At 35.0% G+C, this 25,442-nt stretch overlaps 1 protein-coding gene across 2 annotated transcripts in view; it reads left to right on the top strand.

Moving 5' to 3' along the window:
• Positions 1–25,442, top strand: part of DENND1B (DENN domain containing 1B) — a 242,907-nt gene that overhangs the window by 170,330 nt on the left and 47,135 nt on the right. For both annotated transcript variants that reach the window (XM_032878198.1, XM_032878197.1), the window contains 2 exons: positions 5,114–5,215; positions 23,546–23,636. In XM_032878198.1, coding sequence (XP_032734089.1) covers positions 5,114–5,215; positions 23,546–23,636 — 193 coding nt within the window. The remainder of the gene's footprint in view (positions 1–5,113; positions 5,216–23,545; positions 23,637–25,442) is intronic.

The following is a 25,442-nucleotide window of genomic DNA, read 5'->3' as shown; positions in this document are numbered from 1 at the left end:
TTAACCATGCCAGGATGGACATTGCTGGTGTCCTGTCCAGATCCCCTGTACTGGTTGGCATTCTTTTCAGAGAAAAACTGTCCTTGGCTAAGTAGGAAGGGCCTCCCCAGGCACCTCTAATCTCCACACTCCTCCCCGCAAGGAAGACCATGCTTAGTGAATGACTGATAAAAGGTGTAAGAAACTGGCCTCCTTGTTTCAAGATGGGAATAACACTGCCAGTACATTTGATGCTTTTTCATAGGTTTAAACTGAGGTGATTGCCGGCTGAAATCACATCGTTGCTTGGGTTTTTTCTTCTGCCCTTTTTTGCTTCCCTCAGTGCTTATTTCCCGAGCATTTTCCACCAGCAAATCAATTAAACAAGAATCCTTGTCTCAGGCTCAGTTTAGAATCTGACCAAAGACATATCCCAGAATTTATTTTATCAACTTCTTCTTAAATCTGGTTTGTTTCTGTACTTCTGGTCTTTAATAAATGGTATCATCCATCTTTTGGTCTTCAAGCTTGAAATCCAGAAGTCCTCTTTGACTTCTGCTTGTCTTGTTTCTGCATATCAGTGGTTCTTAAACTTTTCGCCTCTAGATGTCTTTATATTTGTAAAAATCATTAAGGGTTTTAAAGAACTTTTGTTTATGTGGGCTCTATCTTTCACTATTTACCATATTAGAAATCAAAACTGGAAATATTTTAAATACTTTTATTTAAAATTAATATAAAACTACTACAGATGAACATGAAACATTTTTTGAGAAATAACTATTTCTAAACAAAAAATAATAGAAGAATGGATTTGTTTTATATTTTTTCAAAAGTATGTAGCTTAAAAGAAGAGGGCTGCGTTCTCATATTTGATTCTGCTTTCTGTCTGTGGCAATATTTCCAGTCGTGTAGGTTCTATTAGATCTCATGAGAAAATAAAAGTGAAAAGGGCAAATAATGTTTTAGCACTGTTATAAAAATAGTTTGGATGTTGCAGACCCTGTGAAAAGGTCTCAGTCCCTGGACCATCCTTTGAGCACCACTGCTGTACATCAGTTGATAAACAGTCCTTTTGATTTTGCAGTAAAATTGTACTTTACACATTACATGATATGGAATAAATAAAACATTTCATGTAGTATTGAATACTCAGAAATGGGATAATTTGAAAGTGTAGACTGAGTCTAAATCAGGCTTCTACAACTTACATGCTCTGTAATCTCGAGCAAGTTACTTAATCTTTCTCATATTTTAGTTTATTCATGTATAAAGTAAAACAACAGTAAGTTTGAGGTTTATGTGAATTAATACATATAAGTTGCTTAGAACAGTATCTGGCCCATAGTAAGCATTATGTAGATATTAGCTGTTGTTATTATTATTAGTGATAGTAATAATAGACTAATGGTAGTCATCACTTTCTCTTTCTACCTCCTGGTTCATCTTTTCTTGCCAGATTTGTATTTCACTATTACTTGGTCTGCCTATTGCCAGTATTTCCTCTTGCCTGTTAACTTTCCTTTTAAAGATTTTATTTATTTGAGAGAGAGAGAGAGAGAACACGAATGGGGGAGGGCAGATGGTGAGGGAACAGGGAGCCTCACACAGGGTGGGATTCCCAGGACCCATGGGATCATAACCTGAACCGAAGGCAGACACTTAATGGACTGAGCCACCCAGGTGCCACTTAACTTTCCTTTTAAGACATACAATCTTGTCACTTCATTGTGTAGATATTCTGTGAGCTTCTTGATGTCTTTAAGAAATAACTTTAGGGCACCTGGGCAGCTCAGCTGGTTAAGCGTCGGCCTCAGGGTCAGCTCATGATCCCAGGGTCCTGGGACTGAGTCGCATGTCGGGCTCGCTGTTCTGCAGGGAGTCTGCTTCTCCACCTGCCCCTCCCCACACTCGTTCTCTCAATTTCTCTCTTCCTTGATCGCTCTCTCAAATAAATAAATAAAAACTAATACCTCCCATAGGTTTAAAAAAAAAAAAAAGGAAAGAACTTTAGAATATAACTTGGGCCTTTTCCGGTATGCTTGACCTATGTTTTACTTCTCTCTGGTACTTTCTGTAATTCATAACCATTATCCACTAGGCCTTAACCAGTCTTTTATTATCTTTGGCACTTTCTCTAGTGCATACCCATCCCAAACGCACTACCCACTTTTTGTCTGTACCTGCCTCTCTCAAGACTGTGTTTTCCATCTTCGTTTCAGAAGGCTTCCATTAGTTTTCAAAACCAGCTCAGCTTTCCTCTGTGAAGCCACAGAGGCTTCATGAAATCTTTCATACTTAAGTCAGCTGGGAACTAACTGGGCAACACTGGACATACAGTCACTCTACTGGGAGCAAGAAAAGTTTTTGAAAATCACTCCATCCTAAGCTTGATTTTTAACCAGATCATAAGTAAATCAGAAGATCCTAAGCAGAGTTCCTTATCGTGCCTTTCAACTTAACTCAGATTTAAAAGAACTTACACTGGGAAGTCATTTATAATTTGTTTGATATCATACACACCCCAGCATGACAATGACTGAGTCTCCTGTGTATTCAAACAAAAATTTAGAGCATTCTTAATCAAGATTTATTTTTCTTTCCTCTGAGAGAAAATTCCAATATGTGTCAGGTTTGTCTTTTTTGTTATTACCAGAGACTCTAAGTAAACAGGCTGTGTTAGTCATTTGAAGGTTAAGTTCAAAGCTTTTACTATGATTGGTGTTATCAAAACTGGATGGACAGCATATCTGAACTTTCTCTTTACTATTTCTCTTGAAAGATTGAAAGCATTTACTAGAAGATTAATGAGGACAGAGTTTGGCCAGCTATAAGTCACATTGGCTAGCTCTTAAGAAGACATAGGTAGATTTTCCTCTCATCCTTTTCCCTCAGCTGGACATTCTCCATCCCCTTGTCTTCCACACCTTCCAGTCAAAAGAAATGCTTGATCGTAACATAGAAAGTATTAAGTATTCCACTATTCATGATAACTTTTGGAAAAATCATAGATGCTAATAAAATACAACTCACATGTTAGAGAAAAATCTGTCTAATAAAAACTGAAATTATCAATTGTACTGATCACTGTGTAATAATTGTGGCATAGTTAGAACTGCCATTGAAAACAATGATTTATCTTTAAAATTTGTATTTACTTTTGGAAAAGAAAATAAGTGGTACGGAGCAAATCTTAGCTCACTTGCTACTTTGTTTATTGACTTATGAAACATTTTTGGGCTCCCAGTGTAACTAGATATGATGCTAATACCTGGGATGCAAAAACAGTAGACCTTTCTCTTAAATAGGATTGCCGGTTTGTTGTAGCCGCCCCCCAACATAGAGTCTAAGTTGTAAATTCTATAATAATGGCAAATATGGTGATTTTTGATTATACAAAATATATTTATGTAAATGACTTTAATTTTTAAAATATATAATTTAAAATCATCTTATGGCAGTTAAGAATGGCAGTAATCAGTATCAAAATAATGCAGTTTTATTATGAGGTCTTGGCTGGTGGCTGATATGGTTGTCTTCTCTAATAATTTGAATTTTATTTTCTTCTGTAGCAGTGCTGTTCAAGAACACTTTTTGTGATAAGTGAAATGTTCTGTATTTGTGATATCCAATAGTAGCCATGGACCACTTGTGGCAATTGAACATTTCAGATGTGGCTAGTGCATTGAGGAACTGAAACTTTAGTTTTATTTAAATTCTTAATTAATATTTATTAATAAAATAAAATAAAATATTTAATTAATAGTTATTAATATATTATTTGCTTCAGGGGTACAGTTTTGTGAATCATCGGTCTTACACAATTCACAGCACTCACCATAGCACATACCCTCCTCAGTGCCCGTAACCCAGCCACCCTATCCCTCCCCTCCCACCCCTCAGCAACCCTCAGTTTGTTTCCTAGGATTAAGTCTCTTATGATTTATCTCCCTCCCTGGTCCCATCTTGTTTCATTTTAATAAATTTAAATTTAAATTGCATGTGACTAAAGCTACCGTTTTGAACAGTGCAGACCCATAGTATCATTAGCTGCCATCAGCAGTGGTGACAGGTGAATTGCTGTTAAATTGTTAGTCTCATTTCATTCATGCGGGAGCCAATTTTCAGAATTTTATTTACAGATACCTGTAATCAAGGCATTGAGTTGTCCTTAAAATTAAATTATAATTAATATTTTTTCAAAGTTCTTTTAGAAGATGAGGTTTTTTCCTTGTTACTGCCAACATAGAGATGGCTACAGGATTCATTATCATCCGTGAGTCATTGTCACTTATCTCAGTTGCATTTGGATCATATTATCTCACATTCACTTGGATCACTTATCTTCACAAGTATTGAATGGGCAAGAGGACCATTCAGGCTACCGAGGGAAGTAGCAGGTGGTAGAGACCAGCAAGTGAGGGACAATTTTCTGACATCCTGTATGGGAATAAATGGAATGAGTGGAATATGTGTTCAGAATTTACGTTTTTGATAGTTTGGTGGAGGAGCAAGCTAATGGAGCATAAGCTACCAGAAGACACTTGTGAAGTTATGGTTACTTTAAAAATAAGATAAATTAAAGCAGATATAAAGTGGGACTTAATCTAGAAAGTAGCCAATCAGAATTGTATGCGAAGTGATGAAGAGAATGTTACTGTAAGAACTTTTAATTAATTTAAAAAGAAATTAATGATCATATATAAATGGCAAAAAAACATGCAGCAATTTTTATAGCAAGAATGTTTTCTAATTAGGATAAAACTACAGTTGTTGACTTTTTCCAGCTATGTATACTCTTTTTAATGCTCCTAATTCAATCTAGTAATATTAAACCTTTGTTTTTAGGAGATTCATTCTTACTTTGAGGAAGTGAAACTAAGCAATTTTAAGACCCCACGATCCTTGATTAGGAAGCTCTAGTAGAAGCTTGTCAGTAGAGGAATATTTTTCTCCAATGCTGAAATCCAGTTATTATGTCTAAGAGTCTGTTTGACTCCCTTTAGACTTCCAGCCCCTTGAAGCTGATTCTGTGTCTTACACTCCCCTGCGACCCTCCATGTGCCCTTTTTGAGAGACTGTTTCTCTCTGACTGCCTTTCTATTGACACCCTAAAATCTTCATTTCTCTCTAGGGTGAGCCCATCACGTTCTGTGAGGAGAGTTTCGTAAAGCACCGCTCAAGTCTGATGAAACAGTTCTTGGAGACTGCAGTTAACCTCCAACTTTTCAAGCAGGTAAGAGTGGACCTCCACATTGCCTTCTGTAACAGATTACAGAAATGTAACAAATGCGTAACACATTTTTATCACTTTTACCAAAAGTATGTCAAAACCCTGAGTAATGTCTATTCTGGAATTACAGGAAATTTTTCTTTCTTTTGTAACTCTGTAGTTATCGATGGCATAGCACTCCAGAAAATGGTAGAAAAGTAACTTTGTTATTAAAAAATTCATCATTGAAAGTGCTGACCTGATGGTCTGAGGAAGGGTATTCATCATACGGTTATGAAACCAACATGACTTGTTTCATGTAAGGCATCTAGGAGTTTGCTCTGGTAGATTGGTAGTGGCTAAACAAACCATATTTCTTGTAGGACAGTCCTAGGACAGTCCTAATGTAATCCAGTTTATAAAAGCAGATGTCATAATTATAAATTTAAAATTCAGAAAAAATTCATAGTCCTACTATGTATCTTTATTTTTGGCTCAGAAAATGTAAATGCCATTTTGAAATGCAGGTAGCTTAACATCGGAATTCAGAATGTTTATAAGGACTAGTTCTTTCAATCCAGTGTGTGATCGTAGCAAGTCTCTTAACTCAGGCTTATCTTAGTTTCTGTTTATGTAATTTAAATTAAGTTCTAAACACTTTAGTTTCTTATACCACATGATAATTTAAATGTATAGTTACTCATGTGAATTCAGCAGTTAATGAGACCTACAGTGGGTCATAAACCACTCAGGGCCAGGGTACAAACATGAATAAAAATTCAGTAATGCCCTTGAGAAGCTGAAAAGCTAATAGAATCCTTTGGACTGTTTGGAGAAAAGATACCATGTAACTTGAGATCAGCTTTAAACTAAACAAGTCATTTAATTTGATAGTGACAAAACCAATACTATTATCTATATTCTGAGGAAGTTTTGAAAAATAATTAGAAAATACTCGGGAGGGGGCTATAACTGCCTTCTAATATGTGAAGGTTTACCTCAAAGAAAGGCTTAGATTTGTACAATACCTAGAAGAAGCAGAATAAGGCCTGATAGGTTTCAGGGCCCAAGATGTTTTGTGAATTTCTAAAAATGGATGGGTTACTTTAGGTGCTCTGTCTCTAGAGGGCTCCAATATTATACCGAATTGTTTCCCAAGGTTGTGTAGGACCATGGGATTGTCTTTATAAATGCTGAAGTATATAGCAAGTGTAGCCCTGTACTAGTCTCCTAGTGCATGCTTGTTGAGTTAAATAACAGTACCTTTTTTGTATTTTTGTCTCTCAGAGAGGGATAGTACTAATGCCCATTATCAAAACCAAATTGTGGGGTACCTGGGTGCCTCAGTTGCTGAAGCGGCTGCCTTCAGCTCAGGTCATGATCCCAGGGTCCTGGGATCGAGGCCTGCATCATGCTCCCTGCTCATCAGGGAGCCTACTTCTCCCTCTCCCTCTGCCTGCTGCTCTGGTTGCTTGTGCTTTCTCTCTATCAAATAAATAAAATCTCGTTTTTAAAAAAAAAAAGAAAAGTAACTTTTTTTAAAAAAGATTTTATTTATTTACTTGAGAGAGAGAGTAAGCATGAGGGGGAGGGTCAGAGAGAGAAGCAGACTCCCTGCTGAGGAGGGAGCCCGATGTGGGACTCAATCCCAGACTCCAGGATCATGATCTGAGCTGAAGGCAGTCTCTTAACCAACTGAGCCACCCAGGCACCCAAGAAGAAAAGTACCTTTAAAAAAAACAAAAACAAAAACAAAAAAAACGAGTCATGAAGGTCAGAATATATCGGGGTCAAGAATTGAATGGGTGGATAGAATATCCAACTTACTACTTAATCTTTCACTATGAGAATGTAACTAAAGTCTTTTCATTAGATGTAGTTCAGACACAGTAATTTTTTTTTAAAGATTTTATTTATTTAACACAGAGAGAGCAATCACAAGTAGGCAGAGAGGCCAGGCAGAGAGAAAGGGGGAAGCAGGCTCCCTGCTGAGCAGAGAGCCCAATGTGGGGCTCGATCCCATCATGGGGCTCGATCCCATCATGAGATCATGAGATCATGACCTGAGCTGAAGGCAAAGTCTTAACCCACCTAGCCATCCAGGCACCCCAAGTAATTTATATACTTACAAAACATTTTGTATTTTTTACGAATCAGATAGAATTGGGTTAGATCTTGGCCCTATCACTTAATAGCTGTTTGTTCATAAGTATCTGTTTCTTTTTCTTTAAAAAAGAAATACCACCTAACAGGGTTGTGCTAGAATTTATGTTAATTAATACATGTATTCCTGAGCACAGTACACAACACTTTGTAGAAGCTTACTAAATTTTAGTGTCTGCTTCATTTTAGAGCAATTACATTAATAGAATACAAATATATGCAGGATTTTTTAAAAATAAAACTCGTTCAGAAAAGCTAAATGTGAAATATTAAAATAGTCAATTAAATTAGAGCCCATTATATATAGACAACTTGAAGAGTTTTACATGTACCAACTGACCATATTCTCAAGCTTGATATCATTTTATGACCTTTAAGAAATGATACTTGACGATAGCCCTGAAAGAATTTAAAAGATTCCTATTAACAGTTTCACAAACTTCTAAAAATGAGTAAGTTCCAGAGATGCACTATACAACATAGTGCCTATAGATATAATTGTGTATTTAAAACTGCTTAAGAGGGTATATCTCATGTTGACATGTGTTCTTAGCACAAACAAAAACACAAAGGAATTCAGGGAAACTTTTGGAGGTGTGGATACATTTATTACCTTGATTGAGGTGATTATAGCAGGAATGTATACATATGTCCAAATTTGCCACATTGTCTACATTACTTATGTGCAATTTTTTGATTACCAGTTACACATTACTAAAGCTTGGGGGGGGGAGAAAAAAAAACAAAAATAGGAATCAGTTAGTAAAAAATTATCAACAGATGAAGCCTCAAAGATACTATTGCTATTTCTAAAAGAATATGAAAAAATTTATTAGGTACACATGGTTACTATTCATTATTATGAATTTATGATCCATTATAGGTCGAGAGCACCTCAGGTTCTCTATTTAGCAATGCTCATGCATCAAAATTGAGAGAGGACCCAGGAGAGAAATGTATATTTTAAGTTAAGAGTTAAAATAAACTGTTATTTCTTTTTCTTTTTTTTTTCTCTTACTGTTATTTCTGATAATATGGCAGGAAGGATTCAGAGCTAACTTACATACTGAAACAATTTTAAATACAGTATTTAAAAAACTTTTTTTGTGGTGGGGGCACAGGAGACAACGCCCAAGTTGAGAAGTGTATTAGAAGACCCTACTCCCACAATTCTGGGATGATTTAGTGTAAAAGTAAACAAGAAGTAAGGTTGCTCTTTCCCTTAACTCATTTCCTAATGATTGTACCTTTGAAGCACTGGTACTGAGTGGAAGGGAGGGAAAAGTGCTGCTGAGAAGTAAACATACCAGCTTGTAGAGGAATTTGAAGTCTGAATTAATAATTTCATATGTAGTCTGACATAGCTCAAGCCAAGTTTGAAGTGATGCTAAATTGTTAGCACTGTCAGGCCCTAGGCAGAGGCAAACACACATCTTCTCTTGAGGAATTCAGGCACCAAGGAATTCTCCCACCTATAATTCCAAAGAAAAATTTCTGTGCTAGAAATTATTAAAAACACAAGGAAACAAATCATGAATGAGAATTAGAAGAAACAGCAGACAAAAATTGACTTGCAAAGACTTTAATTATTGGAATTATCAAAAATAGAACATAAAATAGCTATGCTTAAGATGTTTAGAGAAATAGAGGATAAGCTTTAAAAATGTTCAGGATATAAAAACATTCAAGAACTGGAACCAGTTTTAAGAATGTAGCAGATATAATTCTGGTAGGAAGCATGTAATTGAAATGAAAGGAAATTGATGGGTTTAACAGCAGATCAGATCTAACTGAAGAGAGATTTGCAAAACTGGAAGATATATCTGAAAAAGAAATTAGCGAGAAGGTAATGCAGAGAAATGAAGAAATAAAGAATGTAGGAGAGGTTAATAGACATGAAGGGTCGAGTTGAAAATATCCAAAGCCATCTAATCAATTCTGAAAGGAGAAGACAGAAAATGCAGAAGACGTAGTAAAGGACAATGCCAGAACCAATAAAATACACCACTTTATAAATTTAGGAAGTTCAACATATCCAAACTGAATAAATAAAAAGAAATCTACAGACACACCATATATTCAGCTCTAAAGCATTAAATAATAAGGGAAAATTTGAAAAACAAGAGGAGCAAGGTAGATTACCTTCAAAGGAGCAATATACCGAAAGCTGGCTTCACAGCGACAATCCAGAAGATCCTGCCATATCTTCAGTGTGTTGAGAAAAAATATCCAGAATCTTCTGACAACTAAAACACATCCTCATTATAAGAGTAATATAAAAACATTTCCCCCCAAAAAAACTGAGTTTTCCCCTTGTGTTGGCTTTATTGATTTGTCTACTTGGTTAGGCTAATATCCCCAGTTACTTTAAATGCTTCTCTCGGTGAAGGTATTTTTACAGATATAATTAAAACTTCTAATCATTTGACTATAGATAATGTGAGTAAGCCTGTCTGAATCAGTTGGAATGCCTTAAACTCAGAACTTAGGTTTCACTGGGAAAGAGAAGAAATTCTACCCATGGATGACTGCTTTGATCACCTCTTGTGGATTCGGTCTGCTCATAATTTTTCCTTCCTGATACCTCTCCTATGAATTTCAGACTTGCTTAGCTAACCCCCTAATCATGTAAACCAACTCCTTATAGTAAATCTCATGTGTGTGTGTGTGTATGTGTGTGTGTGTCTACCTATCTATCAAATCTCCTACTGGTTCTGCTTCTTGGTTGAACCCTGACTATTATACTAATAGCAGAAAGAAATCTTTGAGTAAGTACTTTGAGAAAGTACTTCAGGGAGAAAGAAAGTTTTCTCAGTTCCAAGATGGAAGGTCTCAGATGCAAGAAGGTAGAACAAAATAAATGGTAAATATGTAGATTTGTGTAACATAGGCAAGTTCTTCCACACATTCAAGAATGAAATTGTTCCAATTTAAATTCCAAAAAATTCCTGTTTTGATAGTGGAAAAAGGGAGATCCTCTTCAATTTGTTTTATACAGCTAAGATCATCTTGGTTCCAGATCCTAAAACAGCATGAGAAAAGAACATTATAGGACAGCCTTACTCATGAACATAGATGCAAAAATTTAAACAAAATATTTGCAACCAATTCTAGCAATATGTAAAAAGGATACTACTTTATGAGCAGGTTGCATTTATTCCAGAAATTAAATGGCAGCTGCATATTAGGAAATCTATGAATGTAATTCACTACATTAGCTGATTATGGGAGAAAAATCATTAGATCATCTCAACAGATGTAGAAATTGTTCATAAAATTCATGGTAAAAACAAAAAAGCATAATTAGAGTTATTTTCAACAAATATCATACATAATACTGAAACACTGAAAATTTCCCTCTGAAAAAGGTGTTACCTGTTACCATTGAAATTCCTAACACATATAATTTAGCTAAAAAAAAAAAAAAGGTTTAGAAAGAAAACACCAAACTGACTTATTTTTATTACTTTCAGGAGAGAGACAAGTTTCTTTTTTTAATTTATTTTTATTTTTTTAATTTTTTAATAAACATTATAATGTATTTTTAGCCCCAGGGGTACAGGTCTCTGAATCGCCAGGTTTACACACTTCACAGCACCCACCATAGCACATACCCTCCCCAATGTCCATAACCCCACCACCCTTTCCCAACCCCCCTCCCTCCAGCAACCCTCAGTTTGTTTTTTGACATTAAGAGGAGAGACAAGTTTCTTAAGACATGATGGAATAGCTGGCATAAATTTGACTTTACTGGAATTAAGAACTTTGGTTATTAAAAAACACCATATTTGTAATACATATAAATCACCCACGGATTTAGAATCTAGAATTAAAAACCAAGCCAAAACAAAACAAAGCAAACTCCTACATGTCTGTAAGAAGCATATCCATCCAATAGAATTCTGCAAAAAGACTTGAATTAGCATATGCAAATGAAGAAGCCTGAATAACTAATAAAAGTATGCAAAGTACTCAACCTCATTTGTGGTTAGAGAACATAAAATTTAAAAGAAAAAATAGCACCTCATACCACATTGGCTGAATTTTAAAAACCCGAAAATCTCAAAATTTGGGAAAGACATGGAGCAAGGCACCAAGTTTTAACTGTTCATGGGAGTGTAAATTTGCACAAATTGTTTAGAAAACACTTTGGAACTAGCACTGAAAGTTAAACATGCAAATTTCTTATGAATTCCACTCTAAGTGGTGCACCAGAAATCATTTACTACACTGCTCATAAAAGTAAAATATTGGCAATAATCTTAGATATTCATCAGTATTAAAATAAGCAAATGGTTATATTCATACAATAGAACATTATACGCAGGGAAATAAATAAGCTGCAGCAAAACTGATTACAAATGAATTAAATGAACAACAAATCACTGAAGAATTACTATGATGATTCCTCTCTGTGATGTTTAACAACAAAAAAATTAAATAGTATATTATTTAGGGAAGCATTTGTGTGATAAAACTATAAAAGCAGGCAAGGAGAAGATAAGCTGAAGGGATTATGGTCTTTTCTGTGGAGGAAAGGGACACTCAAGGATGGACCTTCTAAGGAAGGGAATGTTTTGGTAGTTTGCTTTATCATTATTATTTAAACTTAATTATTTAAATTACTGTTATTTGAATTATTTAAGTACTATGTAAAAACATCATTTTTTTTGTTTGTTTCTAGATCAGCCTATAATAGGCGGTTTTCATTGACAGTGGACTTCTTAACTTCTTGGGGCCTCAGTTTCTGCTTCTGTATGATGAGTGAGACTGACAGGTCACTAAGTTTGAGATACCTTTTGGCTCTAACATTCCATGATATTTTGAAATAAACATAGCTTAGACGGATGATGGTAGGTTCCATTTGGATAAATTCCTCTTTAGATAATGGATTTGGAAGGATTCCCAGAAACAGCTTCTTAAATCCACAGCCCTGACATCACCCTGTTTCTTTAGATAGCAGCTGTATGAAGATTTAAGCTATTGTATCTAGGACTCTTACCTTTATCTCATATTATGCTAACACAATAAAGGAAATTATTTTCTTGTATATATTATTTGTTATTAAGGCCACTGGAAATAAAGTTTTTTCTGCTCATTTTATTATACACTTTTCCTGGCTAAGGACCATAGCTGAGTTCATTGTGTTTATCCAAGAGCCTAGTCTAGAACTACAAACTTACGAGATCTCCATGAATATAGACCCTTCTTTAGCTGGCAACCAAGATATATATAACATGTAAGGAATTCAAGTATAGATACATATTCAAATTAGAAAATCCTCTTTTACTGTTCTTCCAAAACTCTTTCCTACCTGACTCAAGATAATACAAATGTGTCTAGAAAAAACTTTTCCATCCAACAAAATGTCCCCAGTGGGGGAAGAGAATGTTTTTAAAAACGAATGGGAATGTGGCTATAGGAGCCCTCTGAAAAGCACAACATTTAATGAAGCCATTTGTAATTTTCAGAAACATTCATGCATATTGTGCATTCTGTACCACAGTATAGCTGTTTTATTTTAAAATGAAAATATTTGGGGGCACCTGGGTGGCTCAGTGCGTTAAAGCCTCTGCCTTCAGCTTAGGTCATGATCCCAGCGTCCTGGGATCGAGCCCCAAGTCAGGCTCTTTGCTCAGCAGGGAGCCTGCTTCCTCCTCTCTCTCTGCCTGCTTCTCTGCCTACTTGTGATCTCTCTGTGTGTCAAATAAATAAATAAAATCTTCAAAAAAATAAAATAAAATGTGGGGCACCTGGGTAGCTCAGTGGGTTGAGCCTTTGCCTTCGTCTCGGGTCATGATATCAGGGTCCTGGGATCGGGCCCTGCATCGGGCTCTCTGCTCAGTGGGGAGCCTGCTTCTCCCTCTCTCTCTGCCTGCCTTTCTGCCTAGCCTACTTGTGATCATGCTGTCAAATAGATAAATAAAATCTTTAAAAGAAAAATGAAATAATAAAATAAGTAAAGTGAAAATACTTTATTTTTTTAAGATTTTATTTATTTTGTTGACAGAGATCGCAAGTAGGCAGAGAGGCAGGCAGAGAGAGTGGGGAAACTGGCTCCCCACCAAGCAGAGAGCCCAATGCAGGGCTCTATCCCAGAACCCTGAGATCACGACCTGAGCTGAAGGCAGAGGCTTAACCCACTGAGCCAACCAGGCGCCCTAAAATTAAAATATTTTAAACAATTTACTGGTTAGATTACCTTTTTTCTCCCTTCATCTTCAAGTAAAATTAAGTTTTCAGTTAAATACACTGTATTTATCCTTTGACTTTGAATTCCTGGTCTCACCATCATGTGTCCCTAATTGCATGCCTACCCCATTGTTAATAGCATTGGCTCGGGAATGCTCTGGAATCCAGCAGACCTGGGTTTGTATCCTAGCATGCCACTCTCTCAGAGTAGCACACATTGTAAGATGCTTTGTCTCTCTTTGGGCTTTAAATCCTTGCTCAGTTTCTTATACTAATGCAATATCCAAATACGCTGAATATCCCTTCAAATATACCTTTCACAGCATAAGGTTTTGTATATTCTGTACCATGAAACCAGTATTAATCTGCTGTCATTCTTCCATAGCTTGCTCAAATGTCAGTCCCATCCAAACCAACCTTCCCCCTTACATCCTCTGTTCCCTTGGAGCTTTGTTTATATCTGAGTTTTAGCATTTAGTCTATGTTACTATAATTTACCTCTTTGTTATGTTTTCTTTCACCTGTCTAAAGCCTGATTTTCCTCTCACTCACTAGGTCTGTACTCCTTTCTCTGTGCCTATACTATCTTGAAAGCATTTTGTTTGTTTATTCACCTTAACAGTTATGTACTGAGCATTTGTTTTTGGTCAGATAATGCTACTTCAAGCACTTGAGACTCAGAGCCATGTAACATGCATTCACGGGAGTTATTTCTAGTGAAGGGAATGGGTTAACAAGCAGCAAATGACTAAGTTCAGAGGGTATGAGTTATTGATTGGATGAGTAATTTTAGACCAGAGGATCAGAAAAGACATTACTGATAATTCAGGTGATACTTAAGCTAAATCTGAGAAGGGAATTAGTTTTGGAAGGATCATCATTTCAAGTAGAGGGAATTGCTACTGCAAAGACCCTAAAGGAGGGAAAGAACTTGGCATTTCCTAGCACTGGAATTAAATCAACTATGGGCAAGAAAGAAATCGTACGAATTTCTACATTATCCTATTAATCTTTTTTTAAAAGAAGCATGATAGTTACTTTATATGGTATGTAATCTATAGCTAAGATAAACACATGCACTAAAGATTCAACAGCTTTGGAGTATTAGGAAACATTTGATATATGAATCATTAGGAGATGGTAATTATATCAAGCACTGATTTTATAACGTGAAAAAATAATAAAAATAAAATGTGACATAGGGGAGATCTGGAGACTTACTGGCAGAAGGAAGGAATCCATAAGGAGAGATAGCTTATCAGGACAAGGAATACATTATTTTTCAGCATCCTTTGCTCACTTACTTCAATTAGTATCTTTTTTAAATTTTATTTATTTGAGAGAGAGAAAGGTATAGGTATAGGGGGAGGGGCAGAGGGAGATGGAGAAGCAGACTCCCTGCTGAGCAGGGAGCCCCTGGGGCTCAATCCCAGGACCCTGGGATCCTAATATGAGTCCTGATTTGAGTCGAACCCAGGCGTCCTACTTCAATTAGTATTTTAAACAGTGTTTCTCTAAGTGGGCTCTTAAACCATCTGCATCAGATTTATCTAAAAAACCTATTAAAAATGGATATTCTTGGGGCACCTGGGTGGCTCAGTGGGTTAAAGCCTCTGCCTTCGGCTCAGGTCACGATCCCAGGGTCCTGGGATCGAGCCCCGCATCGGGCTCTCTGCTCAGCGGGTAGCCTGCTTCCCCCTCTCTCTCTCTCTGCTTACTTGTGATCTCTGTCTGTCAAATAAATAAATAAAATCTTTTTAAAAAAGTGGATATTCTTGAGTCTCACCTTCAAAATTTCTGATTCAAGATACCTGGATTAAAACCCAGGAATCTACATTATTAATGAAATACATAGCAATATACACACTGAAGCTTTGGAAACATTCATCTAAGTATTCTTTATTTATTCTGTCAAATCAACAGTATAATTTGAGTGTCTACTTATGTATGAGGCAGTGTTTTGGATGCTGGGATATATTGGAGAACAAAGCAAAAAAATATTGGATCTTGCAAATCTTTTATTTCTAGTACGAAGGGGACAGATAATAGATAAGTTATGTAGAATGTTCAAAGATGTTAAATACTACAGAAAAGCAAATAGAATGGGAAAGAGGGTTCCCTGGGGGTTAGGAAGGAATATAGTCAGTGTGGATTTCACGGAATATGTGGCATTTGAACAACTTCCTATAGGGTGGTCAAAGACAGAAGCAGAGAGGAAGATTTGGAAGGCTATTGCTATAATTTTGGTGAGAAGTCATAGCATTTAGGAACTGGCTTATGGAAGATAGGATAATAGCTGGTCAGGTTATGGATCCATTTTGAAGATAAAGTCAGTGGATATTTTTAAAGATTTAGTATAAAGTGTGAGAGAAAGAAAACTCAGAGATGTTTTCATGATTTCTTATCCAAGAAACTGGTAGGATGTAGCTGTCATTCTATTGAAATTGGGAAGAATAGGGACAAGAAAGATTTTGGTGAGAGGAATTCAGTTTTGAACATGTGAAGTTTGAGATATCTGTTAGACATCCAACTAGGATATTGGTTAACAAATGGATAAATGAGGCAGAGGAGAAAATTAGACTGGAAATAGACATTTGGGAGTCATTAGCATAGGGTTAGGATTTAAAGCCATTAGACTGGAGACAAGTGAGATTATCAGGGGAGTGGCTGTACAGAAAAATGGCAAGAAGCCCAGGAACTGGAAAATAACAGGAGGCAATGGTGGAGGAGGCCAAGAAAGAGTGAGTGACCAGTGAGGCCGGAGAGGGTTCAAAATAATAAAGTATCTTCACAACCAGGTAGGGAAAGAATACCAAAGAGGAAAGGGGTCAACACTGTCAAAGTCTCGTGACAGGTTAATTAAAATAAAGACCTGAAACTGACTGCTGAATTTAGCGAAGTGGAGACCTGTTGACATCAGCAAGGGCAAGCTTGCTGAAATAGTGAGGCAGAGATTATGGCTGAAGCATGGGAGAAGAGGAAGTGGGGACCAAAGTCCTGACAGCTCTTTTGTGTTTTACTGTAAAGAGCAGTGCAGAAATGGACATAGCTAGAGAAGTAAAAGGGGTCAAGAGAATAAATAACATGTGTGCAGGCCAGTGGGAAGATCTAGTAGAGAAAGAAAGCTATTTGCAGGAAAAAGGAGGGAAAATGGTTGGTGGACTTGGTCTTGGTGAGGAGCACAGTTACTGCATCACAAGGGAGAAAGCACAGGCATGGGAGGAGGAGAAGGTAAAGGGGCTGGATAAATGGGATGCTTAGAATTTGCAGAATTTTTCTTTTAATGACTTCAGGTCTTTTTTTCCCGCTTCAGTGAAATTAAGAAGCAAGGTCATCCGCTGAGAAAAAAAAAATGAGGAAAGTGGTTGGATATTTAAGAAGGGAGAAGATATAGCTGGGAGAGTGAATGGACTAGGAAAAAAAAAGAATTGTTTGGCATCATTCGGAGCACATTAGAGATGGCAGATTATGACTTTAAAGTGAGAGTAGTCCTCATGCTTGGCTGGGTTTTCTCTCTGCACCTGGAGCTTCCTACAAGCCTACTGATAATATGCTTGCTCCTGTTTCTGGGTGTTATTTATGCTGGTGGCTCCCTTGCCCTGGAATCCCTTTCTCCCATAAACTATGTGGCATTCTTCCTCACGGCTTTCAAGGCTTGACTCAGCTGTCATCTTCTTCATGATATCTGCCCTGACCACACTATTTCAAATTGGATCTCCTTGCCCAGGCTCCCCAGTCTTCCTTATGCAAGTCTCTCCTCTTTTCTAACACTCATCACCTTCTAACACACTACATAATTGATTACATTTTTTTATTTCATGCTTCTACTCCCCTTCTCCCCCCAGATGTTTAAGCATCATGAAGGGTTTTTTGTTGTTGTCATTATTGAACTGTAATTGACATACTAGTTTCAGATGTACAAGATAGAGATTTGATGTTTTTATACATTATGAAATGATTATCACCATGAGTCAAGTCACCATCTGTCATCATACAAAGTTACAGTATTATTGACTGTATCCCCTATGCTGTACCTTACATCCTTGTGACGTATTTATTTAATAACTGGAAGTTTGTACTTAATCCGCTTCACCTGTTTCACCTGTGCTCCCATCACCTTTCCCTCTGGCAATCACCAGTTGGTTATCTGGATCTGGGAGTCTCTTTCTGTTTTGTTTGTTCATTTGTTTTGGTTTTTTAGGTTCTACATAGTAAGTGAAATCTTACGACACTTGTCTTTCTCTGTCTAACTTATTTCGGTTAGCGTAATACCCTCTATGACTATCTAGATATTGTAGCAAATGTCCAGATATCATGTGTTTTTTATGGCTAAGAAATAATAGGCCGTTGTGTGTGTGTGTGTGTGTGTGTGTGTGTGTGTGTATACACACACCACATCTTTATGCATTCATCTATCAGTGGACACAAGTTGCTGCTATCTTGGGTATTTTAAGTAATGCTGCAGTGAACATAGGGGTACATATATCTTTCTGAATTAGCGTTTTCATTTTCTTTGGATAAATTACCCAAAAGTAAAATTGCTGAATAGTATGGTAGTTCTGTTGTTAATTTTTTGGAGGAAACTCCATACTGTTAGTGACTGCACCAATTTATATTCCCACTAACAGTGCATGAGGATTTCCTTTTATTCACATCTTTGCCAGTACTTTTTATTTCTTTTCTTTTTCCAATAATAGCGATTTTGACAGTTTTGAGGTGTTATCTCATTGTTTTGATTTGGATTTCCCTGATGATTTGTAATGTTCAACATCTTTACATATGTCTATTGTCTGTCTGTATGTCTTCTTCGGAAAAATGTGTGTTCAGGTCCTCTGCCCACTTTTAAATTGGATTTTTTGTTTTTTTATTATTGAGTTATATGAGAACTTTATGTAATTTGGATATCAACCCTTCATCTGTTACATCATTTTCAAGTATCTCCTCCCATTCAATAGGTTGCCTTTTCATTTTGTTGATGGTTTCCTTCACTGTGCCAAAGTTTCTTAGTTTGATATAGTCTCATTTGTTTATTTTTGCTTTTGTTGCCCTTGTCTGAGGAGATGTTCAGGTCTATCTCAAGAAACAAGAAAGGTTTCAAATAAACAGTCTTAAGTTTAAAGGAACTAGAAAAGGAACAAAGTTAGTAGAAGGAAGGAAATAATAAGGATCAGAGAGGAAATAAATGAAAATAGAGACTTAAAAAAATAGAAAAATCAATGAAACTAAGACCTAGTTCTTTGAAAAGATAAATGAAATCAATAAACCTTTAGTTAGATTCATCAAGCAAAAAAGAGAGAGAGCCCACGAAGTCTGGAATATTTGTTCTATTTGTTTCTGTATTTCAGGCATCTAGGAAAGTATCTGGCATATAGTAAACATCTAATTAGATATTTATCGAATGATTGAATTGATTCTTTGGTCTGGTGGCCATGAAGTTTAACAGACTTGATTTTGTTGCAAATTATCTAAAGACTGTCTGTTGATATATCCTAGAGGATAGTGTTCCGTTAATGTTTATTAGGTTATTAGTTCCAATAATAAAACACACTGAATGGGCTTTTTTATACCCTTCAAAATATTTTCCTGGTCCTTATACCATTGCAGTGTAATTTAATATCCTTACAGTTTTATTTGCCTAGTATTTGTGATGGAATAAAGATAAGTTTATTTCTATTGCTTCATATACTTAATTCTTTTGGTTGAGCTCTAAACTGGCCTACCTCATTCCCATTTATTATAGCAGTTTGTGTTTATATATATAGTGACTCACTGAATGCCTTACATTTAGCAGGTGTCTATAAATATCTGTTGACTTAATTTATTGTAACACTTTAGTGTAGTTTTCACTAACCTGTCAAGGTTTACTGAGCATTTATAAGAAGGAATATTTAAATTAGACTACTTTTTTTTTTTTGAGCCCAAAGCATTATATAGAAAGGAAATTTTAAGGATCTGTTATAAATTAATACATTTTAAAGTATTAAATTAAATTAAAAAATTAATACATTTTACAGTATTAACATTTTTTTCTTTAAATTGCTGAAGATTTCTACTCATTAAATATGTATTTTTTCTCTAGCTCTCAAGCCTTTATTAGATTGGTTATCTTACATTTGTGCAGGAAGAATTTCTTATAGGAGGTAAATTTTGAAACACGTTCATTTTGCCTCCAGGCGGAAAAAGGAGTTGGGGAGTCTTGATTTGTTTTTTTGTGTTGCTCCACCGCCTCTGCTGCTTTGCTTCAGTAATAAGACCGTCGTGTTAGCACAAAAAACAGCACTCCATCTTCCTACTTCCCCAGCTTGATAAAGAATTGCACCACTAACTTTCTTTCCTCAGAACAATGTTTTTTTTATGAGCTCTTTTTAAAAAAGTCAAAATCTTTAAAAATCGTTTAAGACTCATACAGTTTAATTATTGTCATCCTCAGAGTTTTGATGGATTAATTACAATTAAATATTTATATAACATATGTCCACACCACTGAAGGCATTTAGAACACTGATTAATAGCATAACTTATTTTGGATTTTTAGAGTAAATGCCAGAAGTGCACTGACTGGTGAGGAATTAAGGAACTGAGAAACATACAATTTATCTTTTAGAGCAAAGATGCATAATCTGCTGGGCCATATATTTAAGTTTATTCTGTGAATCAGAACATATTCTTTATATTTTTTTGGAAAGAAGCTTAACTCTAAGTCTATTCTTTACATTTTATTGTATTTTTAAAACATATATATCTTATTTGAAAATTGATATGGTGAATGTTTGTTTTTATTTAACGGTATTGCTTACTGAAGTCCATTTAAAACAATAGATAATTTCTTTAAATGGATTTAACTTCCTATTAAGATGATTATTTAGGGGCGCCTGGGTGGCTCAGTGGGTTAAGTCTCTGCCTTCAGCTCGGGTCATGATCTCAGAGTCCTGGGATCGAGCCCTGCATCAGGCTTTCTGCTCAGCAGGGAGCCTGCTTCCCGCTCGCTCTCTGCCTGCCTCTCTGCCTACTTGTGATCTCTCTCTCTATCAAATAAATAAATAAAATCTTAAAAAAAATAGTTATTTGAAGATAAAAACATTTTGAAAAACCTTAGCAATAACTGTCAAAAAGAGTAGCAGGAAGTAGCTTTACTGCTTAAAAACATTTCTCTTGTAACCTGTCACACTACTTTAAGATTGTGTTGTAAGGATTAACAAAATGCAATTCTTGCAATTGGAATAATATTAATGATCTTGATAATTATATATATCCTTATATGAATGACTTATTTATAATTTATAATAAAATTATAGACTCCATGCTATAGAATTATGTCTATGATTTTTTTTTTGAAATTTCCAATTATGTTACTTATGTTTTGGTGTGATTATTTAGCATGTTTAGGTCCAGGTTTAAATTTTCACTTTTGAGATGAAAAGCAAAATATTGAGATTTATGTAAAAAGCATCATCTTAATTCACACTCTTAAATTCTTTTAAAAATCTACTTGCACCTTAATGTTTTATTATGTCTATCTATTATATCTATAGCACTTTCGTTGTTATTAAGTATTACTTGTCATTACTTGCAATTCCAAATTAATTCTTCTAAAACTTACATCTTCCAATTACCTAAAGATATGTGTTTACTAAATTAGGTGGGTAATCAACTGAAAGGTTACAGCCCATTTTAGTTCTAGCTTTTCCTACAGATAGTATTTTTTAGTTCAAAATTACTTCTATGCAAAATAGCTAAAATGGTCTTTTTTACTTACTATGAAATCCTCCAGAGTTACTAGAATGGAGTGACCATGACCCAACTCCACTTGGAAAAAAAAGAAAAAAAGGTGTTACTGGTTACTGAATCAAAACTAGAAAAAGAAATTTAGAAAACTGTTACCTTAAGCATGTTTTTCTCCATTAATGCCACTTCTCAGCTTATCCCTGGGTATCTATATTTGTGTGTATGTATATAGAATATGTGTGTGTGTGTGCACAAAATCCATCTCTTATTTTAAGAACAAACATTTGCATTAAGTATGCATGTGGATTAATGTCTGATTGTCACTGATAGAATTGTTTGTAAAGTCAGTTGATAACATGAGGCATTTTATAAGTGATTAATTTTTATTGGCTCAATTCACTAGTTCAGTAACACGAAGTAGTTACTCATGCTCAAAAATGCATAATCAGTAAATAGTTTGGGGATTTATCTCCTTTTAGATGTTGAACTATTCCACTCAAACTAAAATGGATGGATTATTTCTAGTAAACATAAAAATGAAAACCTTTTAAAAAGTCTTGAAGTCTTAATCTTTTAAAGCAAATTAAGTCCTTTAAAAGGATGTCTTAGTTGCTTCATTTGTCAGTAATATATTGCTTTAAATTTATCATTTTACTTCACCTTTTTGCTTCAAAATGATACTTAGTCCATCAAATTAGATCACTTTAGTTTGATTTATAGTGCTGCGTTGAAAATATATGAAAGTGAAATCTTGCAAGCATTTTAAACCACTTTATTTTCAAATTAACCATTTATCATATGTAGGGAAGATGCCAAGATTGTTTTTACCTTTTATCTCAAGATACAGTGAAATGAATAATTACGTACACATGCCTTTCACATTGTTTCAGTATACGTGAGTCTTTCAGCAAACATTCATTTCAAACTATATGTGAGGCTTTTGCCATGTATTCAAGATACGTACACGAGAAAGACAGTAATCCTACACTCAGGAAATCCGTAAATTGACAGAGATCGAATAGGTGGTGGTCATGGGAAAAGGTGGACTTTAGTATTTAACATTTATTCTCTGCCTGCAATCTAGGTACTTCATATTGTTTCAATTAACCCTCACAAAACGCCATAAGATATTTATTATTTTTCCCATTTTATAGAAGGGGAAGCAGACTCACAGACAGCAAGTTGCCCAAGATCATAAAGCTAATAAGTAGCAGCAATGTGATACAAGCCTTTCATTCTCCAAACTCCTGTTCATATTTGCTTATAATTTTGGAAACTTTTTTATTCCATTATATCCATAATGAGGATATAAAATTGGGTTATCTGTGGTCCCTACCCTCAAAAAGTTTTAATTTTTATGAGAGCAACTCACACTCTTAAAAAAAAAAAAAGCCAGTACTATACATCTTTTAGGCTACATCTGTTTAAATCATTCTAACATTTTGGTTCAAAATTATTCTATGATAATATAAGGTAGTTAAACCACATTTTGAACAGGACTGTGTTGATTTCATTTGTTTCTTTCTTAATTTTGGCTTGTAAGAGATTTCTGTCTCAGAGTCTTAAAAAACTGATGTAACTTACTGCCATTAAATAATTTTTAAAATGCTACCTGAGGAATACTGTATTGCTCTATAGAACTTCTTTAAATTAGTTTTGTTCGTTTAAATAGAAAACTTTTTTTTTAGAACTATGACAGAGTGAGAATTGTTTAAAAGTCAAGCTATTTTAATTTGGCTAAATTTAAATTTTCCAGAGTAAAAAAATTATGGCCAGGATTAATTCCATCATGAAAGTGAACATTTTGTATTAATCTCCAAATCTTCAGGTTTATCTTTCAAACATCATTTAAGTCTTTCTTATATTACCCTTTGTCTTTTATGCAAGGGACCTTAAAGATACTTTACCTTCATTATGGATGGAGAAACCTGAAAACATTTATAACATTTTTTATAATCCAAAAGGTACAAATTTCAGATGGCACAGATAGACAAAATAGAAAGTAGCCAAGTGCCAGTAAATCGTACATTATTTTTCTTGTTAATGAAGTCACAGTCTGTACCATACATTTCTGATTTAACTAAAGTGCTGTTATTTTACTGGGCTATTTTAATTGTTTGAGTTTTCTTGACATGTATCTGTATATGTGTGTATATACATATATATGTGTAATTTATATTTATATAAGTATCTGATATTAATATTTTTTCTGTAAGTAAAATTAATTTTATGAAGAAAGTGAAAATTAACATATTTGACACTTTTTAATTTCAGTTTATTGATGGTCGACTGGCAAAACTAAATTCAGGAAGGGGTTTTTCTGATGTATTTGAAGAGGAAATCACTTCTGGTGGCTTTTGTGGAGGTAAAGACTAGTTCCAGTGTGATTATCCATTTTCTGAGTAACAATTGTTTTGATTTTTACACTCGTATCTGATAGAATCTACTTCATAAGGAACTATTTTCTCTTAAACATAAAATGTCTTAGATATATTTTTTGATCTTATAAGAGCTATGGTGTTAACTTATTTTATTGTTCAAGGTGTTAAGATGGTCTCATGAATTGGTAGCTGTTTGCTTGAATAATCTTTTAATATTAGTAGAAATAAATGTCACAGAAATGCATTTAGCTTGTATCTTCCTGTCTTTCATCCTGACGAGTGTTGTCTGCTACTAAGTAAGATTTAAAGAACTAAGATTATAGTTGAAATATTTGATAATATAATCTAAAAAAAGATTTGAATACCACAGTGCTTTTACATTTTAAGTAAGTGTATTGTTATAGTAGTCTTTGCCTTTTGTTTTTTTTTGCTTTGCAGAACATTGCAGCATGAGGAAAAGACTTTTCAGTTTACCATCCCATGTGCTTACACTTGTCACTGTAAAAAGTGCTCACTAAAAAAATGGAAGGCGTCGTATTATTTTGTATGTGTGAAACATAAGCTAGGTGATATCTCATTTTTATTTAATATAATGCACTTTAATATAATTAAACAAATACAGTGTTTCATATGTAAGTATTCAAACAACATTACGATTACCTAGACAGTTAATGACTTATGAACTGGTACTTGTACATAATTGCTTCAGTATATAGTCCTGACTCTGGCAGAGAATTTTGCTTGAGTCCTTGAAATGTCACATTCATTCATTCAGCTGGTGTTGTGCTAAGTGTTTACATATATAGTAGGCACTGTTCCAGGTACAGGGTGAACTAAACAAACAAAAATCTCTGGTATGTTCATTTTCACCATGTATAATAGTAATTTTTTATCTGTAGGTTTAATTTAGGGAAGAGATGTCTTTAGTGTGTGTTTGAATAAATAGTTGCTAGAAAAGATAAATAAGACATGAAAAGACAAATAGTAATAAGTATGCATCTACAATTTTCCCCAAATTTAATTTTATTCTTAAATAAGATGTATTTTTGCACCATCGAAATACAAAAACCATTGAGAAAATTTGTTCATTAAAAGAGGTAGAGATGAACCGAGCATTTATGGACCTTCATCTGACATAAGTATAGCATTTCACTGAAAGCATTTAGCTTTGGGAAAAACTTAGTTTACTTGACTCAGCGAATAAGCCAAGCTCCTTGCTTTCCTCAGCTCATGGGTAAAAATTTAGCTTCAATGGAACTTTTGTGTTAAAATAAGGCTTTTTTACTTTTCAACTCAGACAAGCAAAATATTGTCAGCTCATGGACAAATTGCTTGAGGCATCCATTCAGTATTTATATAACTGCTGTCTCATTATTTTTATGACCCGTGGGGCTAGTATCATATATGGAATTGAAGATGACATCTTGTGACAGTAATGGGGTAGAACTGTGATCGTTTTGTAGAGTCGAATTCTGTAGTCTTAACCATTGGTCCAGATACCTCTGTTCTAGCATAGAGGATAGGTGGGTGGCTTTTCTGGTGGGAGAGGGGTTGCTAAAATCTTTCATTAAAGGTCTCATGATTTAAAAAGAATGGAATATTGATCACCAGTTGGCATCTGACTTAGAGATGGCTACATTTGCAGTACAACTTCATGCCAACCACTTCGTGTTCTTTCTTAAAATGCAAAAAGTTTTGAATGCTTATCTTAATTTGGTGGTGGCGGGAGCAATAGTGAATGAAAGGGAAAACATAGTTCAACAAGTATTAATTTCAGTATGTACAGCAAG

This window comes from Lontra canadensis, unplaced genomic scaffold (assembly GCF_010015895.1).
Source record: "Lontra canadensis isolate GAN:19392208 unplaced genomic scaffold, GSC_riverotter_1.0 scaffold63, whole genome shotgun sequence".
Lineage (NCBI taxonomy): Eukaryota > Metazoa > Chordata > Mammalia > Carnivora > Mustelidae > Lontra > Lontra canadensis.
This window is presented reverse-complemented; position numbering and strand designations above follow the sequence as displayed.